The following is a 19,779-nucleotide window of genomic DNA, read 5'->3' as shown; positions in this document are numbered from 1 at the left end:
TTCGGCACTCTCCAGGCATTGGCCATAGGCTGAAAGTATTAGTTGACATTAAAAACAAAGCTACCATTACCATTACCATCACCTGGTAGGCCTCGCCAGGGCTACCCAACCGAACTTCCCTTTTCGAAAATCAGACAAGATGCGAAAAGCTGCTTGATGGCTGCCCCCCATTGAACAAGTGAACTGGAGGCTTTTCAACAAATCTGCATTAAAAAATCAACAGTAACAAAATCAATTTGGGGTGTTTATGTAATGGAATGTCCAATTTCTTGCCTTGGCAACTGGCAAATCAAAAAATGCGTTGCTTTATTTCAATATTATTTACGATTCAAAGTGCAATTGCTCTGTGGACTTGTTTTCAGTAAGTACGCATATAAATAACTAAGTAAAAAAATTTAATAAAAAAAACCCCATATAATACAGGTTAACTTTAATAATCTGTTCTTGAAATAATCAAACAGTAAAAAAACTTAAAAGCAAATAATTTAATACAAAATGATAAAATAAAATAAAATTAAGAGAAAAATTTAAATCAACTCAAGTTATCTCTACTATCTTGCAAGCAGCAAAAAATTTGAGGGATAATTTAAGAAATAGTTGCCTGAATGGTAGGAGGTGGAGAAGAGAGAAGCTGAAGTTGCAAGTGTTGCCGCAGTTGGAGGAGATGATGATAAAAGTGAAGCAATGGTTTCTTAAACCTCACTGCTGGATTGGGTAACCATAGTCCCAGGACCTCTACACCCAGGCCTCCCCTTTGTTGGCTTCTCCCTTGGTTTTTTTTTTTTTTTGCCTTTTCTTTTCTCGGGATGAAATATTGATTGGGCCTTTCCTTTTCATGACAGGTCCAGGTTCTTAATCTAAATAAGGAATGGGCCGTGATGGGGTAGCTGTGCAAGCGCAGCTCGAAGGCCCCCCAACCTTTCTTTTTCGAGAGAGTTATTAATTTAAGAAGACACTAGATCATTGACTTACATGCGGATGCGATCAATTCTTTTAAAATAAAGAAAATATTCAATTTCTAGTATAAAAAAATTAAAATATATAAATCTTAATGTAATATCATTCAGTGTATTAAGATTTCTTTAGTTAAATTATATTTTTAACAATTATTTGAATTATTTTTAACCATCAAGATAATTTTATAAAAAACAAACAAAAAATTATGAAACCTAATTTAACTTGTATAAACTTAATATTAAAAAATAAATACTATTAAAATGAGCAATACTTTATTGAAAAAGAGAACAATAAATTCTACTAAGGATTTAATTAGGGAGTTATAGTCTAATATTGTTTTGATTAAATTCCTTTAATCATATCACTTCCTTGACAAATTGTGTATACGTGATAAGTAAATCTATTACGACCATCCATCTCTGCACAAACACACAATGGTGACCCATCAGACCATTCTACAAACAAAAATTTCCTGCTCTTTTTTGTAACAGTGGTGGAAAATCCGTACAAATAAGTAGCCGTTTCGATTCCCAGCAGGTCAGTAAAAAATGACTCCTTCATTTCAATTCTCAACAGTAAGGAGTGCAAAACGATTCCTTTCAAGGAAAATCATTGCAAATGTATGCTCCCACGAACACATATCGGGAAATCCATAAGCATCCTGCTTCACTACTGAATTAGTCCGCCAAATGATGTACGTGTTGCAACATGATTGGGCACCCAAACCACTGATTGCTTCATGATGGATGCATGAATGATTGAAGAAAAATAAAGAACAAAAGTGGCATTTGCATTAACAGGGGACTTCACTAACTGCTTGTGCAAAGAAGACTGTAGCTGGATTCCCCCATATTAGCTCGACAACTTGAAGATTTCTGTACACTTTGCCTTCCATCTTAATGGTTAGTTGAAAGATCAAGACCCGGGCCAAATCAATTTACAGTTGCCTCAAGTTAGTTTGGTAGGCTTGCTAAGCGCTTTCTCAAAGTAATGGCGTATATCAGGCATAATACGTTGGATCAAATGAGATGACCTGCATATTTTCAAGATCAAACTTGCAATCTTCAAAACCCAATTTAAATCAGAATTATTGGCCTTTTAAAAATGATGGCATTATTATCAAGGGAAAACTGAAATGTATGCTCAAAAGATACTTTCCAATATCAAAATATGCATTTTAAAGCAGTGTAAACAGAAAACAGAGCCTTTTTTTCTTGGATATGCTTTAACAATAGTTGTTGGTTGCCATTTGCTTGCCCAACCAAAAAAAACAACCACAACTTCTGGCTCAGACTGACACCATGCAAAGTCCCAATTCCCAAATGATAGAATCTTATAATGAATTTTATGGAGTGGATAAATGCATTGAGAAGACAACATACCATGGCTTGGTACATAATTTGTCAAATTGCCCCAATATGAATAGAATGCATGATTCCCTTAATGACATAGCATTGAAGCCCTCGGACAACTCGTACATGAGAGAGACATTTTCCACAGAAATATCCTTGTGTGATGACAATAAGAATTCGTCAGACCACTTTTCATGTGCTAATAATGTTTATTCAAAGCAACCATTGACATAATATATCAGCTAACCTGTGCAATGGTACATTCACATAGACGCTTGAGACCATCCAAAAGATATTGGTCAGCAGCTCTAAGGAGATCCTGAGCAAGATCTATATTGATTTCCACTGATCCTGTATATATGAACCTAAAAGTGTGCACAACCAAGCTATCAGAATTCCAACACGCGCTTCCTTCAAAATTTAAAAAGGGAAGTGCAGGGCTCACCTCATCATCAATTCAAAAACATCCCATCTAATATTTGGAATCTCCACATCTTTTGCATTCCTTTCCTGCAATTGTTGTCCTTATATAAGTAAATCAAACATCCATTACCATCTTCTCCTACAAAATTCTTTACAGCTGGCTCATAATAACTTATTGCAAAAGTGGAAAACATTGCACAGGTCAGTTTAATCAGCCTAACGACAGTCCCTAACAAATTGAGCAGCTCCTCAATAATAATGAATGCTTGTGTAAGGAAACCAGATGAATTATGAACTCTCAGAGATAATTTGAATTACTGTGAATAATGCATGCCTAGGTGGACAAGGTGAAATGATTGAGGAACAAAGCTATTGTGTAATTAAAAGCCAAAAGAAAGTTCTTAAATAAGCTGATACCCACCCTGTACCCCCCATCAAACATCGCACGGAAAGCATCCGAAGAAGCAAGCAGACAAATTCGGTGAGCATAGAACCGCTTTCCTAACAACAGCAAAATTACATCCATTAATGCTAGCAGAAATCCATAAACATACTACCATGATTTATCATGACATAAAAGGACATCTTATCACACATAAACAGACTGCACATGAAAAATATTTGGTACCTTCGACTAAGAATGTAACATCAGACAATGTAGGATTGTTGACGTATTGCTCACCCAAATACACCTAAGCAAAAATAATAAGTAAAAAATTATTTTGCTGTTGTTGTTTATTACCTCAAAATATGGGCTTAACAATGTACTAAAAGAGCAGAGCTAATAACTCTGAAACTAAATGATAAAAAATCAACAATTGCTCACAAAGATTAAAAAAATGTTTCTGAAATCATGGGATCAAAAGAGTAACATAAAGTGGAAGAAGACATCTCAAGGAGAAGAGAATAGGAAATGACATTGCAAGTCAAAACAACAATCTATAAAATGAAAAATAATGAAAGGTCGACCACAATCTGTTGTTGGAAATGAACACTCTGCTGGTTAAACATTTCAAACATGGCAGACCATGAGTCACATCCAAAAGTAAACACTGAACAAGCAACAATCACAGAGTTCATTTTCAAGACACTAACGTTTGATTAAAAATAACTGTCCAATTCAAAGTACAAACACATCCGTGCCCTGTATGGTCTAATTCCTAAAACAAATTTTAGGGAAGGACAAAAAACTAAGATTATACATGTGGAAAGGAATCAACATGAAAAGGAGTTCCACCTGCGGGGTTGGAGATAGAGGAGCTGCATCCACAGGAGATACTGAGCTGGCTTGGGTAGCCAGCCTGTATAATGCTACCGAGCCATCACATTGCAGCTTCACGCTTCCAGACTCCAAAAGCCCCAACAACAAATCTAACCCTGTATGACACATATTTAGAAACAAACCATTAAGGAACTCAGTACTGTATGAATATAACCATTACACATAGAAAGACCACAATTTTTGGCAGATCAAGAAGTTTTACCATTTTTATCAAGAAAAACTACTTTTCTGTCATCAGGAGCACAAAGATGAGCAAGAGCCAGAGCAACTCGTCTCTGAATATTCCTTTCAGCAACCCGCATCAAATATAAGAGATGGTTCAATACCTGTTCAGAAAACCATAATAATCAGTATACTGTTGATAACAGATTGTGTTCAGAGCTTGTTTCGGAGTTAACATATCTGGCGAGATAGACAAATTTAAAATTCAAGACCCAAAATATCAATTATATGCATGAAAACTTACCCGTCCGTGAATCTTCTCCTCTAGCCTTCGCATTGTTTTCGCAACACAATCCTTTGTTTGCTGCAAAGTATCACATTATAACAATGAGCTGGACAGGAATACTGCAATGAACTGCGCAAGACTGGGAAGATAGTGATAATCTACCAACTCCATCAGTGTGAGAAGTTAGTCCGTCTGAGCACAAAAAAAATTAACCTAGGCAGATCAGATGTAACTCTATGAAACATACTTGGACAATGAATTCTCCATATTGGAGTTTCTGAAAACCCCCAACCTTGATAAGATCTGCAACATTATCCTACAGAAGAATCCAAGTAATTTTCAGTAGATTCCAGTGTTGGGTGAGGAAGTAGGGACTAACAGTGCTGAGGAATATTCTTTAAGCCATGAAGAAATAAACTTATCATACCTCATTATCCACAAGACCATATAGGGTAAAAGCAGCATTGTGTTGAAGTGGTCCACTTTTGGAATCAAGAAGCCTAAGTAACGGAACGATACCACCATTATGTGCGATTCCAGCTTGGTTGTGTGTTTCCTGAGATAAAGTGGGGGAAGGTAATAGAGAAGATGTTTTTAGAAACCCCAAAAGGCAAATAACTTTGCCCATAGTGCATAGTGTACAATACTTAACCATATACAACTAGATATCATTCCATGTAGACAAAAGTTTGTCTTATAGTTGATTAGGGTGCTAAGACTTTTACTTCCAGACATCGTGCTTTCACCTAGGGACTACAGAGATGCATTGAAGATCAGATTATAAAACAAAATGCCTATTTGTGCAGAGTGGTTTGCACAAAGCCAAGATAGATTTAAGCAATCAAAAAGAAGAGAATGTGTCAAAAAAGTCCAGAGATCCCTTTCTTCAGAAATTAAAAGCAGAACAAATGAGTGCATTCACCAGTTTGATGCTCAGAGCTGTTTTTTCCTGCAGTCTATACAAACACACATGCAGACATGCACACACACCATGCTCAACAGACACCAAGATATACATGTATGCATGCTTTAAATAAAGCATAGCTCTACAATACAATCAAAGAAACAATAACCTGAGCCAACCTCCCAAGCGCAAAGGCTGCCATTTCTTTGAGCTGCACATCCGAGGACTCAAGCATATCAATTAATGGCTTGACAGCTCCTCTCTGAACAATGTGCACCTGCACAAACCTTGTTCTAGTTAATGCTTAAAAGGAATATGTATCAAACACACAAATACACACTCAAGAGCAAAAGCTTTTGGCCTTAAAATATGAATGGTATTCAGCCTACCTTGCAATCTGAATCAGCTGCTGCAAATTGACCCAATAACAAAGCTGCTTCTCTTTGGCTTTCTGAACATGGAGAGCTGTGCAATATATAAAATGAGAAGGATATCCATGAGGATCTTGCAGAAGACAATTGTAATGTGAAAAGGGTGATTGAGCAAGAACAGGCAACAATGTGAAAGCCAGCAATACCTTAGCAATCCAATTACAGGTTGTAAAGCTCCAGCAAGAAGAACTGCTTTCTTTATGTGTGGGGACGAGTGAACCAAATTTCCAATCACACCAACCTGACAACAAACTCTTGCACAGTCAGCTGGTACAAAAAAATATACAGTCCACAGAAAGCAAATCCAACTAAAGAAGTTGGGTTGAGAGTTAACCGCTTCATAATGTATAGCAGTATCCTCGGATCCAAGCATTATTACAAGAGTGGGTAGAGCATTACATTCTACAATCTGTAAATCCACTCTTCATGTCACCTATAGAACTCATAACAAAATAATACCATATGGATGGAGAATGCAAGAATTCCCTCTACCTGATTTTTGTTCTCATCATTTTTAAATGCAAGGGTCCGCAAGGCACCTGCAGCTGCTCTCTGTACCTTAGCATCAGCATGTTCAAGCAATTCAACAAGATAGGGGATGGCACCTTCAATCCTGAACACATAATCAAAGACGCCATGGAAGTGGGTGATAACTGAAACCAGACTTGGAAAAAAAAAAGGAGAAAAAGATGTGCATAAGCAAACCTGACACGTGTTTTGATGCCACTATTCTCATGAGCAAGGTTAGTGATTGCATCAGCTGCTTTCCTAACAACACCATTGACTGTTCGGGAGTTATCAACACTCTTATGTCTCTTCAACAATTCCACGAGATGGGTCAGAGCTCCAGCATCTACTATTAGTTGTTGATGCTCTGGCTAATGAACAGCACGTAGGAAAATTATAAAATCAGGATCAAGGTAAAGAAAGGATAACATTTCCATACAGCTTGTAGAAAATCTGTATATGTAATCATGGTCTAGCAGAATAAAGTTAATGATATAAATTAAAAAGAAAAAGGAAAATATGATTAGCTATAATTGCTATATACAAGAGGTGTTGGCCTAATTATACGCGTAGGCCTGTCAAGACAAATACAGTCATGGAAAAAACTTGATGATACATATGTAAAGCAACGAAAAGAACAAAGTAAACATGCACCCAAACTTCAAATTTTAACACTCAAAACGTATTTGCAAGTTTTTTGCCCGGAAGTACAAAAACTATAACAAATCAACAAAAGAGCGCACAGCATACACAATAAACTATACTGTCATATTTCATGTATTGATTAATGCATCAATGCTAAACAGCAAGCTCGGAGATCCTTGATATGATCATGCGGCATTAAACAATCCAAAACCAAGAATAAGAAAACGTTTAACAGTAAAATAAATTGCTAGATTAGAATGATAAATCAAATTAACAAGTGATATTGTTTACTTTTACAGCAAGAAGTCCAAGAGCCAGAGCACTTCCTTTCTCTACTTCATGTTCATACAGTTTTGGACCATTTTCCCCTCTCGTAGGCGGTGGCGCTTGAAGGTGCATCACCAACGCGGGCACCGCACCACAATCCACCATCGTATCCACGAGTTCCTCTTAAAAACGGCAAAGAAAGAAAGAAAGTTTCAAATTACAAATGAAAAAAGAAATAGTAATTCACTAGATTAAACAATTATTTTTATTAAAAAAAAAATCGAAAAGCTGAGTGAGAAAGAGACAGGAAGGTACCTGTTTTGGCAAATTGAGAGAGGACGCTAGTGGCGCGCCTGGCAGCGGCGCGATCTGCTTCAAGAGCAGAGAAGGAAGAATTGAGGATATCAACTTGCGTTTGAATATGACGCGTTAGTTTCTGGTGACTCTCGTAGCCGGCGGCAGTGTCGGTGGCCGGAATCTTGTGGCGATCTTGATTTTCGTGTTCGAAATCTTGCTCCAACTTTCGCTTCGAGCCTTTTCTCGTGGAGATCGTCCGGCGATCCATAAAGAAAATTGGACGGTGACTGGGGGAAGAGAGGGCAGTTTGGGGATTATAGAAAGGCAATGCGAGTTTGGGTTCTGTGATTTCGTTGAAGAGATGAAAAAAGGGGTTGGGGATCGGTTAAAAAATAATCCCGTTTGTTTATTTTATTTTATTTATTTTATTTGCTGAAGTGTAATCCGGAGAAGGCCCGCCAAAGATTTAGATTATTGAAAATGGACAAAGGTTGAATTGCGGTTCCCGCCCTTTGACTTTTTAGAATTGAAATATTTATTTCGCGCGCCGTTGTGTTATAGCGAGGTGGCTGGTAAGTGGGCTCTGGATTGGCGGACCTGACTTCTATTCCATAAACTTTTCGATCCATTAAAACAATTATGTTGAAAAGGGCATAAAACGCAGCTCTTCTGTGAGTTTTTGTTTTTCTGTCTGAAAGTTATATAAATAATTATTATTTTGAATGTATATATTTTTTATTTGATAAAAAAAAGTTAAAGGTTCTAGTTTTTGAACGGAAAACTAAAAGGTAAGCGTCTGTCTGTGTATAATGGATAGTGGCATGCACATTTTCTAATCATCGTCTGAAAAAAAATGTTAGAGCTCTAGACGCGGGGACACGCCAACAAAAGCACACTGCCTAGAATTCAACAACAATGGATAGCAGCAGCCTTGCATGGGCAAAGATGAATCTGGCAGGTAACGTGCGATGGTCTATGCAAGTCTTTGAACTTGCGACTTGGCATGGACGTGGGAGCTTAGATAATGGACTTTCCAAGTTAGCAGCTAACGCAGCAAGACAGGTAGTTGGGGCTGCCCTGTGAACAAGCAGAACATGGGTGAAGAGGCAGGATCATGGGGGCAGAACGCGAGAGCATAACTGGGATGCTATACAAGTTGCTGAGCTCGTGGGATCATGCCACATCACTTGCTGGTAAAATAGGGCACTAGGATCATGAAGATCATGGGGGAGAAAGTGCCCCACTATGTCCTAAAAAATAGGAGATCATAGGTGAGCCCTGCAGCTCACATATTTGTCTATAAATAGGTTGCAAAGTCTCTGCCGTGCAGGATGCGATTTATGTGCATAGCACACACACTCTTATTGTGTAATCATTTGTTGATAAGATAAATAAAGGTTGAGAAGTATTCTTGTAATCTCGGTGTGCTTGCTTGTGTTTGTTATTTGTTTACGACGATGCAATTATGAGAACCTCTTTAGATGAGCGAAACACATAGTTGTAGGAAACACGAGCGAAAAAGTGAGGTAAAGTTAATTCTAGTCGGGATTAGACTGCCGCATTGGATTGAATTTCAGGATGATTGTCACGGAGCCTTTTAATTATTAAATAAACATGTATTAGATTTAAAAATAAAAGAAATCTTTTACCCCCGAGAGAAAAGGCAACATTCAACCAGACCAGCCCAGGCCCACAAATCCAAGAGAGTGATGTCCCACATCAAAATGGCCCATAAAAATCACAGATCACATCAGGGAAGGATTACGGTATGCTAGCTGTACTTGCAAACTACCTGCCATGCCGCTGCTTATCTTTACTCCTGAATGTGGATGTCGTCGGCTGCGAGACATGACGAGTAAAGCTTAAACGACGCGTTTCCTGCAGACATGGCTTCAGATTCCTCTACTGGCGCATTTGCAGGCATTTTTCACTGCTTGCCCCCGGAGTCTTGCCCTCGTCCCTCTCTCTCCCACAATTAAATTACCAAAAAGTCAATCAAATCTTACTGTGGCCAGCTTTTTGTCTCTAAATAAATAAAAAGGAGTGTCTTATCTTATCACAAACGGTCATACCAAATTCACGAGCTTCAACTCGAGGGAAAATTTAACTGGTTAATTTTGAATTTGTTATTCAATAATTATTCAATTTTTTTTTATGGTTATTAAAAATTTATATAATTAATAAAGATAAGTACAAGCCAAAAAAAACATTCATATTAATTAAAAAAAAATTCACGAGCTCCTTCACTCCTTCCTTGATTTTTCAACATACAAGCTAGCGTGTGCGTCCATGAAAGTAGCCACGTAAAACTGTACTGTGGCATGACGTGTTGCTATTATCCTAGGCATGCATCAGGAAAGTCTCCGGTATGTTTCCTGGTAGACAAAATTAAATATCCAACGATCAAAATCAAAGAAAATCTACACTGCCCTTGACTGCCAAATTAATTTCGTCGTGCGTGCATGATAAATGAATACTTAATCAGATCCTACGAGTGAACTAGTTAGCTAGTTAGCTAACTAGCTTAGTGGCAGTAAACGGATTGTGGCAGGGATAGCTCAGAGAAAAGAGCAAGTGGTATTAATTCGCGTAGTATGGATTTAGGCGCTAGATTGGGTGTAGGATAAAAATATATATTATAAAAAAATATTCATACGGTAAATACCTATTTCATATACTATATGCATCTCATTTTTAATTTATTTAGTATAAATTTAAAATTAAATTATATCAAAGTTGATTTTACATAACCCCAGTTAACATGACGGTAAAAAACAATCAATTAGGTATTTAGGTTGACCAATAAAAAAGTTTTAAAATAAAATTAATAAAAAAATAATTTTAACCCAATTTTTTCTCAAACCAGGATAAAAATAAATTGTGTGGAAGATACTCCGATATAACTCGATCAAGTTATCTAATCTAAAAATAACTTGCTCAATCAGTAAACAAAATTTAAGGATGAAATTAATATAAAAAATCATCAACCTAATTTTTTATTTGACATGAATTTAAAATTAAATTACAAAGATTTAATCGGTTAAAGGGCATGTGAAAAATGTTTAAAAAAGAGCTGAACTTAAAATAAATGAATACAGCACTGTTGATATAAACAGTGAAGTTCCTACCGCCTGGCGGTGCCAAATTATTGAAAAAGAACCTCATTGTTCTACGCAAATTTTATCCAATCGGATCAATACATGTATGAACATGATTCTCACACCATCAAAGATTTGCACGTTTTGCCGAGACATGGTTGACCAGCCGCGTGCTTGCCAAATGTGTAGCACGCAATGAGCTTTGAAGTTTGGATGGCATGGTTATCGGAGGATCCAAACATGGTATTCAGAATCAAACCATATTCCTAAAAAGCTTCGACCTTCCCTTCCCTTCCCTTCATCGATATCAAGAACTGATGGACATAATAACTTGTTTGTTGTATGGCCGATGCCAATGCCCGTGGCTTTTAATAATAACTAGCATATTATTCTTAATTCATAGTAGGTTAATATTATTTTTTTTAAAAATATATAAATAATATGTTAAGCATTTTGAGTCAAACAATCATATGAAATCTAAAAACCTTAGGTGTGACAGTTATGTCAGATATAAGTAGTTTAAATGTGACATTGTTGCCATACAGATGGAAGACTTACGAGTATAATTGCATTATATTTACAGAGACTTGTAAATAATTTTTCATAATTACATCATTCATGTAAATTGGGTAGTCAATATATATAGATCTTGATGCGGGCAAAAACACAAAGATGGTAAAACAATCACAGCATAGACATATTTATCGAGTGAAGAAGTTGTAAACTTGATCCCTAAACTCACGATTTATTATAACGAGATAAAACTTAATGATGTATGCATCTAGAGAGGTTTACAGTGTTTTTTATAGGCTACAAAAAATAACCTAGACTAGGTAATGATATCATAATTCTAAAATAAAAATAACAATTAACAACATAAAATCTAAAATAACACAAGAGAATCAAGGGAAATTGGCAAAACAAGATATTCTGGGACTAATTTGGAAAAATCCGTGTAGCAGCTAAACCATTAAAGATGGTCCCCTGAAGAACTTAGCTTCGAGATTCTTTTGTAAAAATTAAAGCTAAATTTAATGATCAGATAAAATGTTATAGTATCTTTTTTTATGTTGGATCGACGTGACCAGACTTTTGTTTAGACATAGCTTTGTTCTACTTGTCTATAATAGCACCAGTAGGACATTCATATAGTTTGTTGAGTGCTACAAATCTCGCGCATCCTCGTCAGATTTCTTACAACTATCAGTTTCGGTTGACTCTAATGCATCATGTACACATAATTAATTACGCTGATGTGTTTTTCATATATTTTTTATAACGTGTTGCATGCATGCTGATCTTGATCTCCCGCGGACGTTAGTTACGTTCTTCAATGTGGTTCATGAACTTATGGAGGAGGGGATTGATGAAGTCAATTGAACTTGTCGGCGAGGGGATTATGAAGCAAGTGTAAAGAGAAGGATTCAGAGACACGTCCACAATCATCCTTCTAGTTTGCAGGAAGAAGAAGACAAAACGAAATGAGCATAATGAAATAATCAAGAAAATGAAAAGGAGACAAGATCTCATCACAGTCCATGCAATACAACATATACAGTGGACATGAATCACACCCGAGAAGAGAGAGAACCACACGCGTGTATGAGATCAGGGGACATGGTGAAATGGGCGGTGGGATCTAGTCAAGAAATGCAAATCGTTTGCAAAATTGTTGTGTTTGGTTGCTTACAGTGGAAATCTAGCTAGTAAAGGTGTTGACCCTGAGGAGTCAGCAGTCAAGCGTATCTCCATCTCGAAATTGGCTCGGCCAGCTAGTGCATGGATGAAAGAGAACAAAAGGCCAAATCAAACTCTTATGGAAGAAATTGAGAGATCTCCCAAGACAAATCGCAGAGCCTTTGACCATCTAGCTAGCTGTCGTCAAGGAAAAAAAAACTAGGCAAACCTCAAATTAACCTGCAAAGTACAGATATTATCAATTCCTTGAAAAATTGTAAAATTCTCAATTGAGTCTCTCCCGTCCATTCTCCTTTACGATGCAATGTAGAATGGATGTAATTTCATAAGATATGCTGTCAAATTATACGAAGCTTAACATTTTTTGCTAAAGAAAATCTGAGCCGGAAAGTTCAAACCAAGCTCTAAAATCTCACTGGGTTCACCGGTTTTTTATGTTTTGTTTCGCAGAGCACGTCGAATTTAGCTAGATGACGTGCCCAGACTGCACAAAGCATGTTAGGTTAGACAGTTTTTTCCTTCTTGCAATTCGATTTCATAATTTATAAAAGGGCTTTGATTGTCGGGTTGGAATATCAAGATTAATTTATTATTGTTTTTTAAAAAAGCAATATTTTTCTTTATATTACCTTGTTTGATTAGATAAAAAATACATATCAATAAAGTTTAATGGTGAAATAGTGTTAAAATTAATTAAATTTAATTTGACTTGGACGAAATCTTCAATCGTACGTTTTCTGAGTCAGCCTCGTAGATCATAAACCGGGTCCTGTAACCATTGTCGAGAGTAGAGGAGAGAGACGTCGATCATGTCACTGCGGAGTTCCACTGGCATTTACTATAAGAAAGATTTTCCAATCTTGTGCTGGCATGATTGGTTTACAATCCATCGCGGAAGATTTTGATATTAAGAGTTAAGAGAAATTAATCCGCTTGAGAAACCACTGTAATGTTTTCATTGTTAGCTATTTTATAAATTACTGTGGATTAAAATAATGATTTTTTTTTGTTAAAAATTTTAGTTTTATCCTTAAGCTTTTTTATTTATAATTGAGTCATTTTAAACCTGAATTAGTATTTAATTGCATGACATCTTGAAATGAAGGTCATATTAAAAGTCAGAGAATAAAAATAAAAATAACAGATAAAATAGGCTAGGCTTCAATTTTTTTTTGGAAAGTTTTTTTTTATTTTCTTTTTTTTCGGTTTACAAGTAGTTGGTCCCTTTAATTTTTAGAAATTCTATTTTGATCCAACAATTTATTTCCTTTATTTTTTCATGAGAGGGGGGGGGGGAGGATCATTAAATTCTAATATAAAAAAAATAGACATGCAATGGCTTTTTTTTGTTCAAAAATATTCAATATAAAAAATTATCATGATCATTATTGTTATAAAATTAAATAAAAAATAATATTTGGAATAAAAAATTTATTAAATTCGATAACATACATAACTCATGTCATAAGTTTGGTAAGTTAATTTCGAGTTCACTTAATATGTTTTTATTTAAATGTTATTTTTTTTATCAATTTTTCATTTAGTATCTATTCAACTCAGGATTAAACTTTCTAATTTTTTTAAGCTTATTCTTGTATTTTTTGCAGCTTAACTTTAGGTGAATTAAATGTCTTTTAATTTTAATATCAAATGAAAATATAGTTAAATTCATGATTAAAATCTATATTTAAAAAAAAAACCTGTCACCAGTACCCATGTATAATTTTTGCTTTGACCCATATTATAGCGTACGGCGAGGCAATGGATTAGTTCAATGCTATAATGATCCATGTGATTTCATTGCAACTTTGCTGTTTTTTTTTGTTCTTCTTGAAAATGTGTTTGCATACCTTTTAAAAGTGTGTGGCTGGGAAAAAATTAAAAAAAATATTATTTTAATATATTAATATTAAAAGTAAAAAATAATTTTAATATATTTTTAAATAAAAAATACTCTTAAAGACATCATTAATCACATTAAAACACACACAAATGAATCCTCCTATGCTACCGACGAAAAGAATTACTCACTTCGCACAGCACTCGAAGACGAGACAAAGCAAAGCATGGAAGTAATGACCGTGAAATCAGCATTTAAATATACGTGTCCTGGTAAGTATATATTTACTACTACAAAACTTAATACACCCGCGCGCACTTACATATTAAATGTGCACACCTATATGAAGTCCTTGTGATGGTAATTATATACCAATTAACCTCGCAATAAATGTCTATATGTTACTCGGTACTTTGAATTATTCGAAGAATAATTAAACGGAAAGGACATCCTAGAAAATTGAAAGAGAGATTTTCAACAAACCCCCCCTTTATAGTCTCAATCTGCTTACTTTAGATTTTGATTCTTTTAAAATATATAAATAATATTTTTATTATTTAAAATTTTTATTTTTACTATCAAAACATCAATATATACATACACGGGAAGAAAAATAATTGCCGACTATCAGCATGTATGTGAAATCTTTCTCATTGATATAAAAGACCAGCCAAAATCAATATCAATCCAGAAAAGATTTTAACCAGATGGACTTGGATAAGACTTCGTTTTTGCTGAGATCATATCTTGGGTTTCGTCTTCAGAAGTTAGCTAGTTCTTGTGTTTTGTCATGGTGTTGCATGGGGATTTTGCTGGAGTTGATTTTCTTGCTGGGTTTGAAATGCAGCTAGAGAAGTACCAGTGCCTTTTCAGCTTTTTCTAGCAATTCAGGAGGAAACCGACAAGGAATTGGTGTTTTCTTTGCTTTTAGTGGTGGATGTTTCACTAGAGTTAAAGGAAGATGCTGGCCCTCTGGTGGTTATCATGGCTAGACAGTGGTGAACGAGGACAAAGATGGAGTTAAATTTTATAATGTAAACTGTATTATTTCATGTAATTTCAATGAAAAAAATAGAGATAACTCATAAGACCGAGGTTAATTGAAATTACCCAAAATTAAGATGCAAGCTGAACTAACTAGATTTACCAGTACTGCCCGGCCCTAGATCCGTATGATATTTTTGGAACACTGCATATACCCAAAATTAAAAATGTAAGGGAAGAGCTGATTACTGACAAAAAAAAAAAAAAAAAAAAAGTTCAATGATTCATCACAGGCTGTCCTCCCGTCCTTTGCTTGTCTGTATTTGCTCGAAGCCCAAGAAGAATGGAGCCAACTGCCACAACCTTTACCAAGTTCGCGTTTCATTCAGTACGTACCTACACGGAGCAGAGAGGACAATCTTCGTATCCGAGGTGAGAGGGCCGTTTGTTTTTTTCTGCAGAAATGATGTTTTTATTTATTTTTTCATATTTTTGTATTGTTTTAAGAAATAAGAAATACAAATTACTATATTTTAAAATAAAAAAATATATTTAAAAATAACCACTATTCAACGGTAAATAAAAGTAGCAGCCGACTTCGTACCCAGCACCAGAAATTTCAAGTCCTACGAGGCCGTCCACTCAAGAACCATGGTGCTAAGAATGAATTCTTGTTGCTCCATCCAACTACCTAATTTATAACAGCATTTATGTGCAGATTAATTGGCGAGTGGGTTACATTTAGTTGGTTCAGATTTAAAGGCAATATATTCCTGTCTTGCCTGGACTAGATTATGCATCGGCAAGCAAGAGACCTGGGTAGTTGGGTTAGGTCAAGTGAGATGTCACGTTTCAATTCGAATGATATGGAAACTTAGCAACAAAGCTGGTTCCGTAACTGTTAGTGCTAGCTAGCTAGAAAACGAACAAATATAGATACCAGCCGAAGCCTTTCCTTGTGATTGAATCACCATTGCAAGCGTCTCTCCTTTATTTTATTCTTACTTCTTGCCACTCGCAATTAATTAGGACGTGAAGCACCCGAAACACCGGCTTGATTTGGACACCCTCTCGGAGTCTCTTGGCTCTTGATCTGGAGAACATGAAGAGAACCGTGCATTTAAGACGTGGACATCGCAGCTAAGCTATGAGTATCAGTTCACTTCGGGACTTTGTTTTCGGGACTGGCACAATGTCATGGTCTGCATTTTATATTCTCCAACGCTCACTTCCGATCCAACCCCCCATGCTTTACAAAGCATGGAGACTGGAGAGCAACACAAGACAAGCACAGCAAATACTATGATTTTTTTTTCTATCGAGAGGGTTGATGAAAAGCTAGTAAAAGTTTAATCGAAGAATGATACTTCAGGAGAGAATGATATAGCCACCGACTGGGATGCTACTTCATTAAATAATGATATCTACTAAAAGTTTAATCAAAGGAGTCTCATGCTTGGTTGCTGGAATAGTGACGATTCTTTCGAGTTTTAATTGCTTAATTCTAATTGACCAGCGGCTCCATGCTTGCTTGAACATTTTCACCACCGTCACTGCTCCCTGAATAACTTGTGGGTCGTAGTGAAAAAATACTGAGATTACGAGGTCGTTTTCAATGATAGAACAGTTCGCCGATCACCAGGGGGGCGCCTCACTTTCAATGCTGCCCAGTTATTTCTTCTTCTCTCTCTCTCTTTTCATTGCTCCTCGGTTCCTACAAGTTTTGTACTTAGATACTGTTCAGGTGCGCAATAACTTTCGTTCGCAAATGCTTTTTAAAATTACACTTGAAAAAATAATAAATTAATAATTTATAGTATTGTTTTAATAATTTTAATATGTTTGTATAAAAAATATTTTAATATATTTTTAAACAAAAAAATATTTTTTAAAAATATTTTATACCATATAACCCCAATTAATGTAAATACACGTGTAGTCAAACAGGTAAATTACTAGAAAATTATTATATAAATTTAGTTTATTATTGTTGAAGATATCATCAAATCTACTGAAAATAATACTGATACTGAAGATAAACATGATCAGGGATTACTATCATGATCAAGAATCACTGATACTAAAGATAATCGTGATCTCTGATTATATCTGCATAAGAGATTATCACTGATACTGAAGATAATCATGATTAGTGATTATTAATACTATAGATAATATCATGTATACTGGAGATAATCATGATCAGGGATTGCCATCATAATCAGGGATCCCTGATCATGTTAAGGGATCGCTAATACTGAAGATAATTGTGATCTATGATCATATCTACACAAAAAATTACTGATACTGAAGATAATGGTAATTATATCTATAACAGATATTCTAGGAATTAAATATATATCTTATTATTAAGTGAATTTTTAATGATAAGATTTTTGAATTAGAGACTAGAATATATATAAGATCATGGTGTAACAGTAATAATAAATTCAAGCAAATATATTTCTGTAATACTTCTTTCGCACATCTTTCCCTCTGTATTCTTTTTTTATTTTATCAATTATGAACCGGCTCACATAAATTGTAGATGAGATTCACCATTAAACGACTTTGTGAGTATGGCTCACAATGATCGGAGCTGATGTCATGATTTCTTTCATCACTAAGCCTTTTGGGCATCATGTTTCTAAATTATGGATGGAGTGTTTTTCATATATCAATTACTAATGCTCTATGTGGTTCTACGAAGTGAACGTGATACATGTTTTCTGCCGAGCCGGTGGTGGTAAGATATTCCGTTTCCCGGCCTCCAATTAGACTTCAATTATCTCGTAACGATAAAATTACTCTTAAGAAACGGTGTTAAATTTTCTCTCGTTACTTAATTTAGAAGCTAGTATCATTGGCATTGGAATTGAAGTCTAGGAAGACAGGTCTATAGAGGTCTATAGAGGGAGAAAAGTTATTATCTCAGTGACTAATTAACTTCCCAAGAAAATAACTGTATTTAGTTACTAAGTTTTCATATAATTCATGAGTGCGACAATAATAATTTTTTGAGCTTAGTCTTCTTTAAATAAGATGAAATGTACAGAAATATATCGGAATTTAAGTAGAGTAGACTCGACTCGTTTGCAGCCATAATTTCTTCTAAAAAAATAAATGTGCATTCCAAGGAAATGATGGACTTCGATGGGTTAATTAAAATTTCCACAAATGTTACTAGTTTTCATGGCCAATCTGGGGGTGTCCTCGAATCACACCAGCTAAAAGTTTCCGAAACAAAACGGGAGTGCCCGGTTTATGACATACCTTTTGTTCTACTCCATAATTTAATTCGCAAAGATGCCTTCAAAGTTCAAATACTGCTACAACATAAAGCATCTAGATTAGGTTTAAAGTCTGTAGAGTTAATGAGTTGATCTATCGAGTTAGGTTTTATATACAGAAGCACGGGTGAAATTTGTTTATTTTTTTGTTAATTTAATGCCCTTAAACATTTATCTCCACTAGAATTTTGAGACCCACTCAACAGTTTAAGCAGACCTTGCACACTATACACGACTATAGGCGGTATGGAAGGGGGTTTTCATTTTTCAGCGAGTGAAAATCCTCAGCACTAGAAGGCAACCACATCGAACACCTTTCCTGCATCTGTATAGTTTATGAAAGAAAAGCCATGGCTGTGAAGAATTTATTACCAACCGGTTAGTTCTACCTTACGAAAGCAAACTGAGTAAGATAATTGCTTAAAATGGTACAACCTTCTAACCTTGTCACTCTCCCTTTCCATGAAAGCCAAGGTGATTTGCGCTCCCATAGGATGCTAGCAACTCGTGCCAGGATCGAATCCGCATCACAGGTTGGTTAAGTTTTGGACCCTTTCCAGCAACTGAAAACAACACTTTATTAATTAGACCTAAATATTGTCTTGTCTAGTGGCATTATCATACCGTATTCACGTATGACGTGGTGGGGAAAGTACTATTCTAATTTCTACCAACCATCCCATATATTAATATTAACTGCATGCAGTGCAGTATCATATATATACAAGGCTATGAAGAGATCGAAGGAAAAAAAAAGATTCAGAGAGTAATATATAGTAGTGCATGCTCGGGTTTTTTTTAATCAAACCAAGCAAGTAACGAGTAGTGCCTGTCTCGTGCCCAACACCGGTGAAAGAGCAAAGTTCTTTACTTCTCACCCACCAACTTACCTACCGAAATTGGATGACAGTGGGTTAAAAAAAAAAGAGCAGCGGAATATACACTACAGACAAGACTGCAAAGCGATGAACAAAGTAGAAAAATCCTGTTCTTTTCTTCAAAAAATTACTTGCTTTCGGTGATTGAGATTGGAATTTGCAAAGTTACATTTGCTTTGACAATATATGGTGTCTTTCTAGCATGTAACAATGGAATTTGGTTCAATAGTAAGAAATATATCTAGGGTTATTGGGGCAGCCAATTTTTTAACAGTGCTGGACGAATGCTCGAAAAATATTTCTAACAATTACCCAAGTTATTGGCTGCTCCCGGTTGTCTCAACAACGAAAAATAAAATGACTTGCACTTGAAAAAAGAGAAACCTCTACCGACAATTTCGAAATTGTTTTCTTGGCTGTAGATTCTTAGCAAAACAAAGTCAAAAATTGTTTGGACCACTTGAATTGTTTTTCTAGC

The 19,779-nt window shown here is 35.6% G+C and overlaps 1 protein-coding gene across 3 annotated transcripts; it reads right to left on the bottom strand.

The window, feature by feature from the left end:
- Nucleotides 1–1,207: 1,207 nt before the first annotated feature.
- LOC133692071 (ARM REPEAT PROTEIN INTERACTING WITH ABF2-like) lies at nt 1,208–7,918 on the bottom strand. Of its 3 annotated transcripts, none has more exons than XM_062112750.1 (19): nt 7,532–7,917; nt 7,241–7,398; nt 6,503–6,675; nt 6,290–6,410; nt 6,132–6,206; nt 5,944–6,038; nt 5,756–5,831; nt 5,536–5,643; nt 4,890–5,018; nt 4,710–4,778; nt 4,481–4,540; nt 4,217–4,340; nt 3,970–4,109; nt 3,361–3,424; nt 3,154–3,233; nt 2,755–2,819; nt 2,557–2,674; nt 2,340–2,464; nt 1,208–1,990 (listed from the first exon to the last, which is right to left on the bottom strand). In XM_062112750.1, the coding sequence occupies exons 1-19, from the start codon at nt 7,779–7,781 to the stop codon at nt 1,906–1,908; spliced, it is 2,115 nt and encodes a 704-aa protein (XP_061968734.1). In that variant the 5' UTR covers nt 7,782–7,917; the 3' UTR covers nt 1,208–1,905. The 3 variants fall into 3 exon arrangements, with proteins under 3 accessions (XP_061968734.1, XP_061968735.1, XP_061968736.1); XM_062112751.1 differs by having other exon boundaries at nt 5,536–5,628; XM_062112752.1 differs by lacking the exons at nt 1,208–1,990; nt 2,340–2,464; nt 3,361–3,424 and having other exon boundaries at nt 7,532–7,918.
- Between the last annotated feature and the right edge of the window lie 11,861 nt (nt 7,919–19,779).

This window comes from Populus nigra, chromosome 4 (genome assembly GCF_951802175.1).
Source record: "Populus nigra chromosome 4, ddPopNigr1.1, whole genome shotgun sequence".
Classification (NCBI taxonomy): domain Eukaryota; kingdom Viridiplantae; phylum Streptophyta; class Magnoliopsida; order Malpighiales; family Salicaceae; genus Populus; species Populus nigra.
Note: the sequence above shows the minus strand (reverse complement) of the source record. Positions and strands in the feature narration are given on the sequence as shown.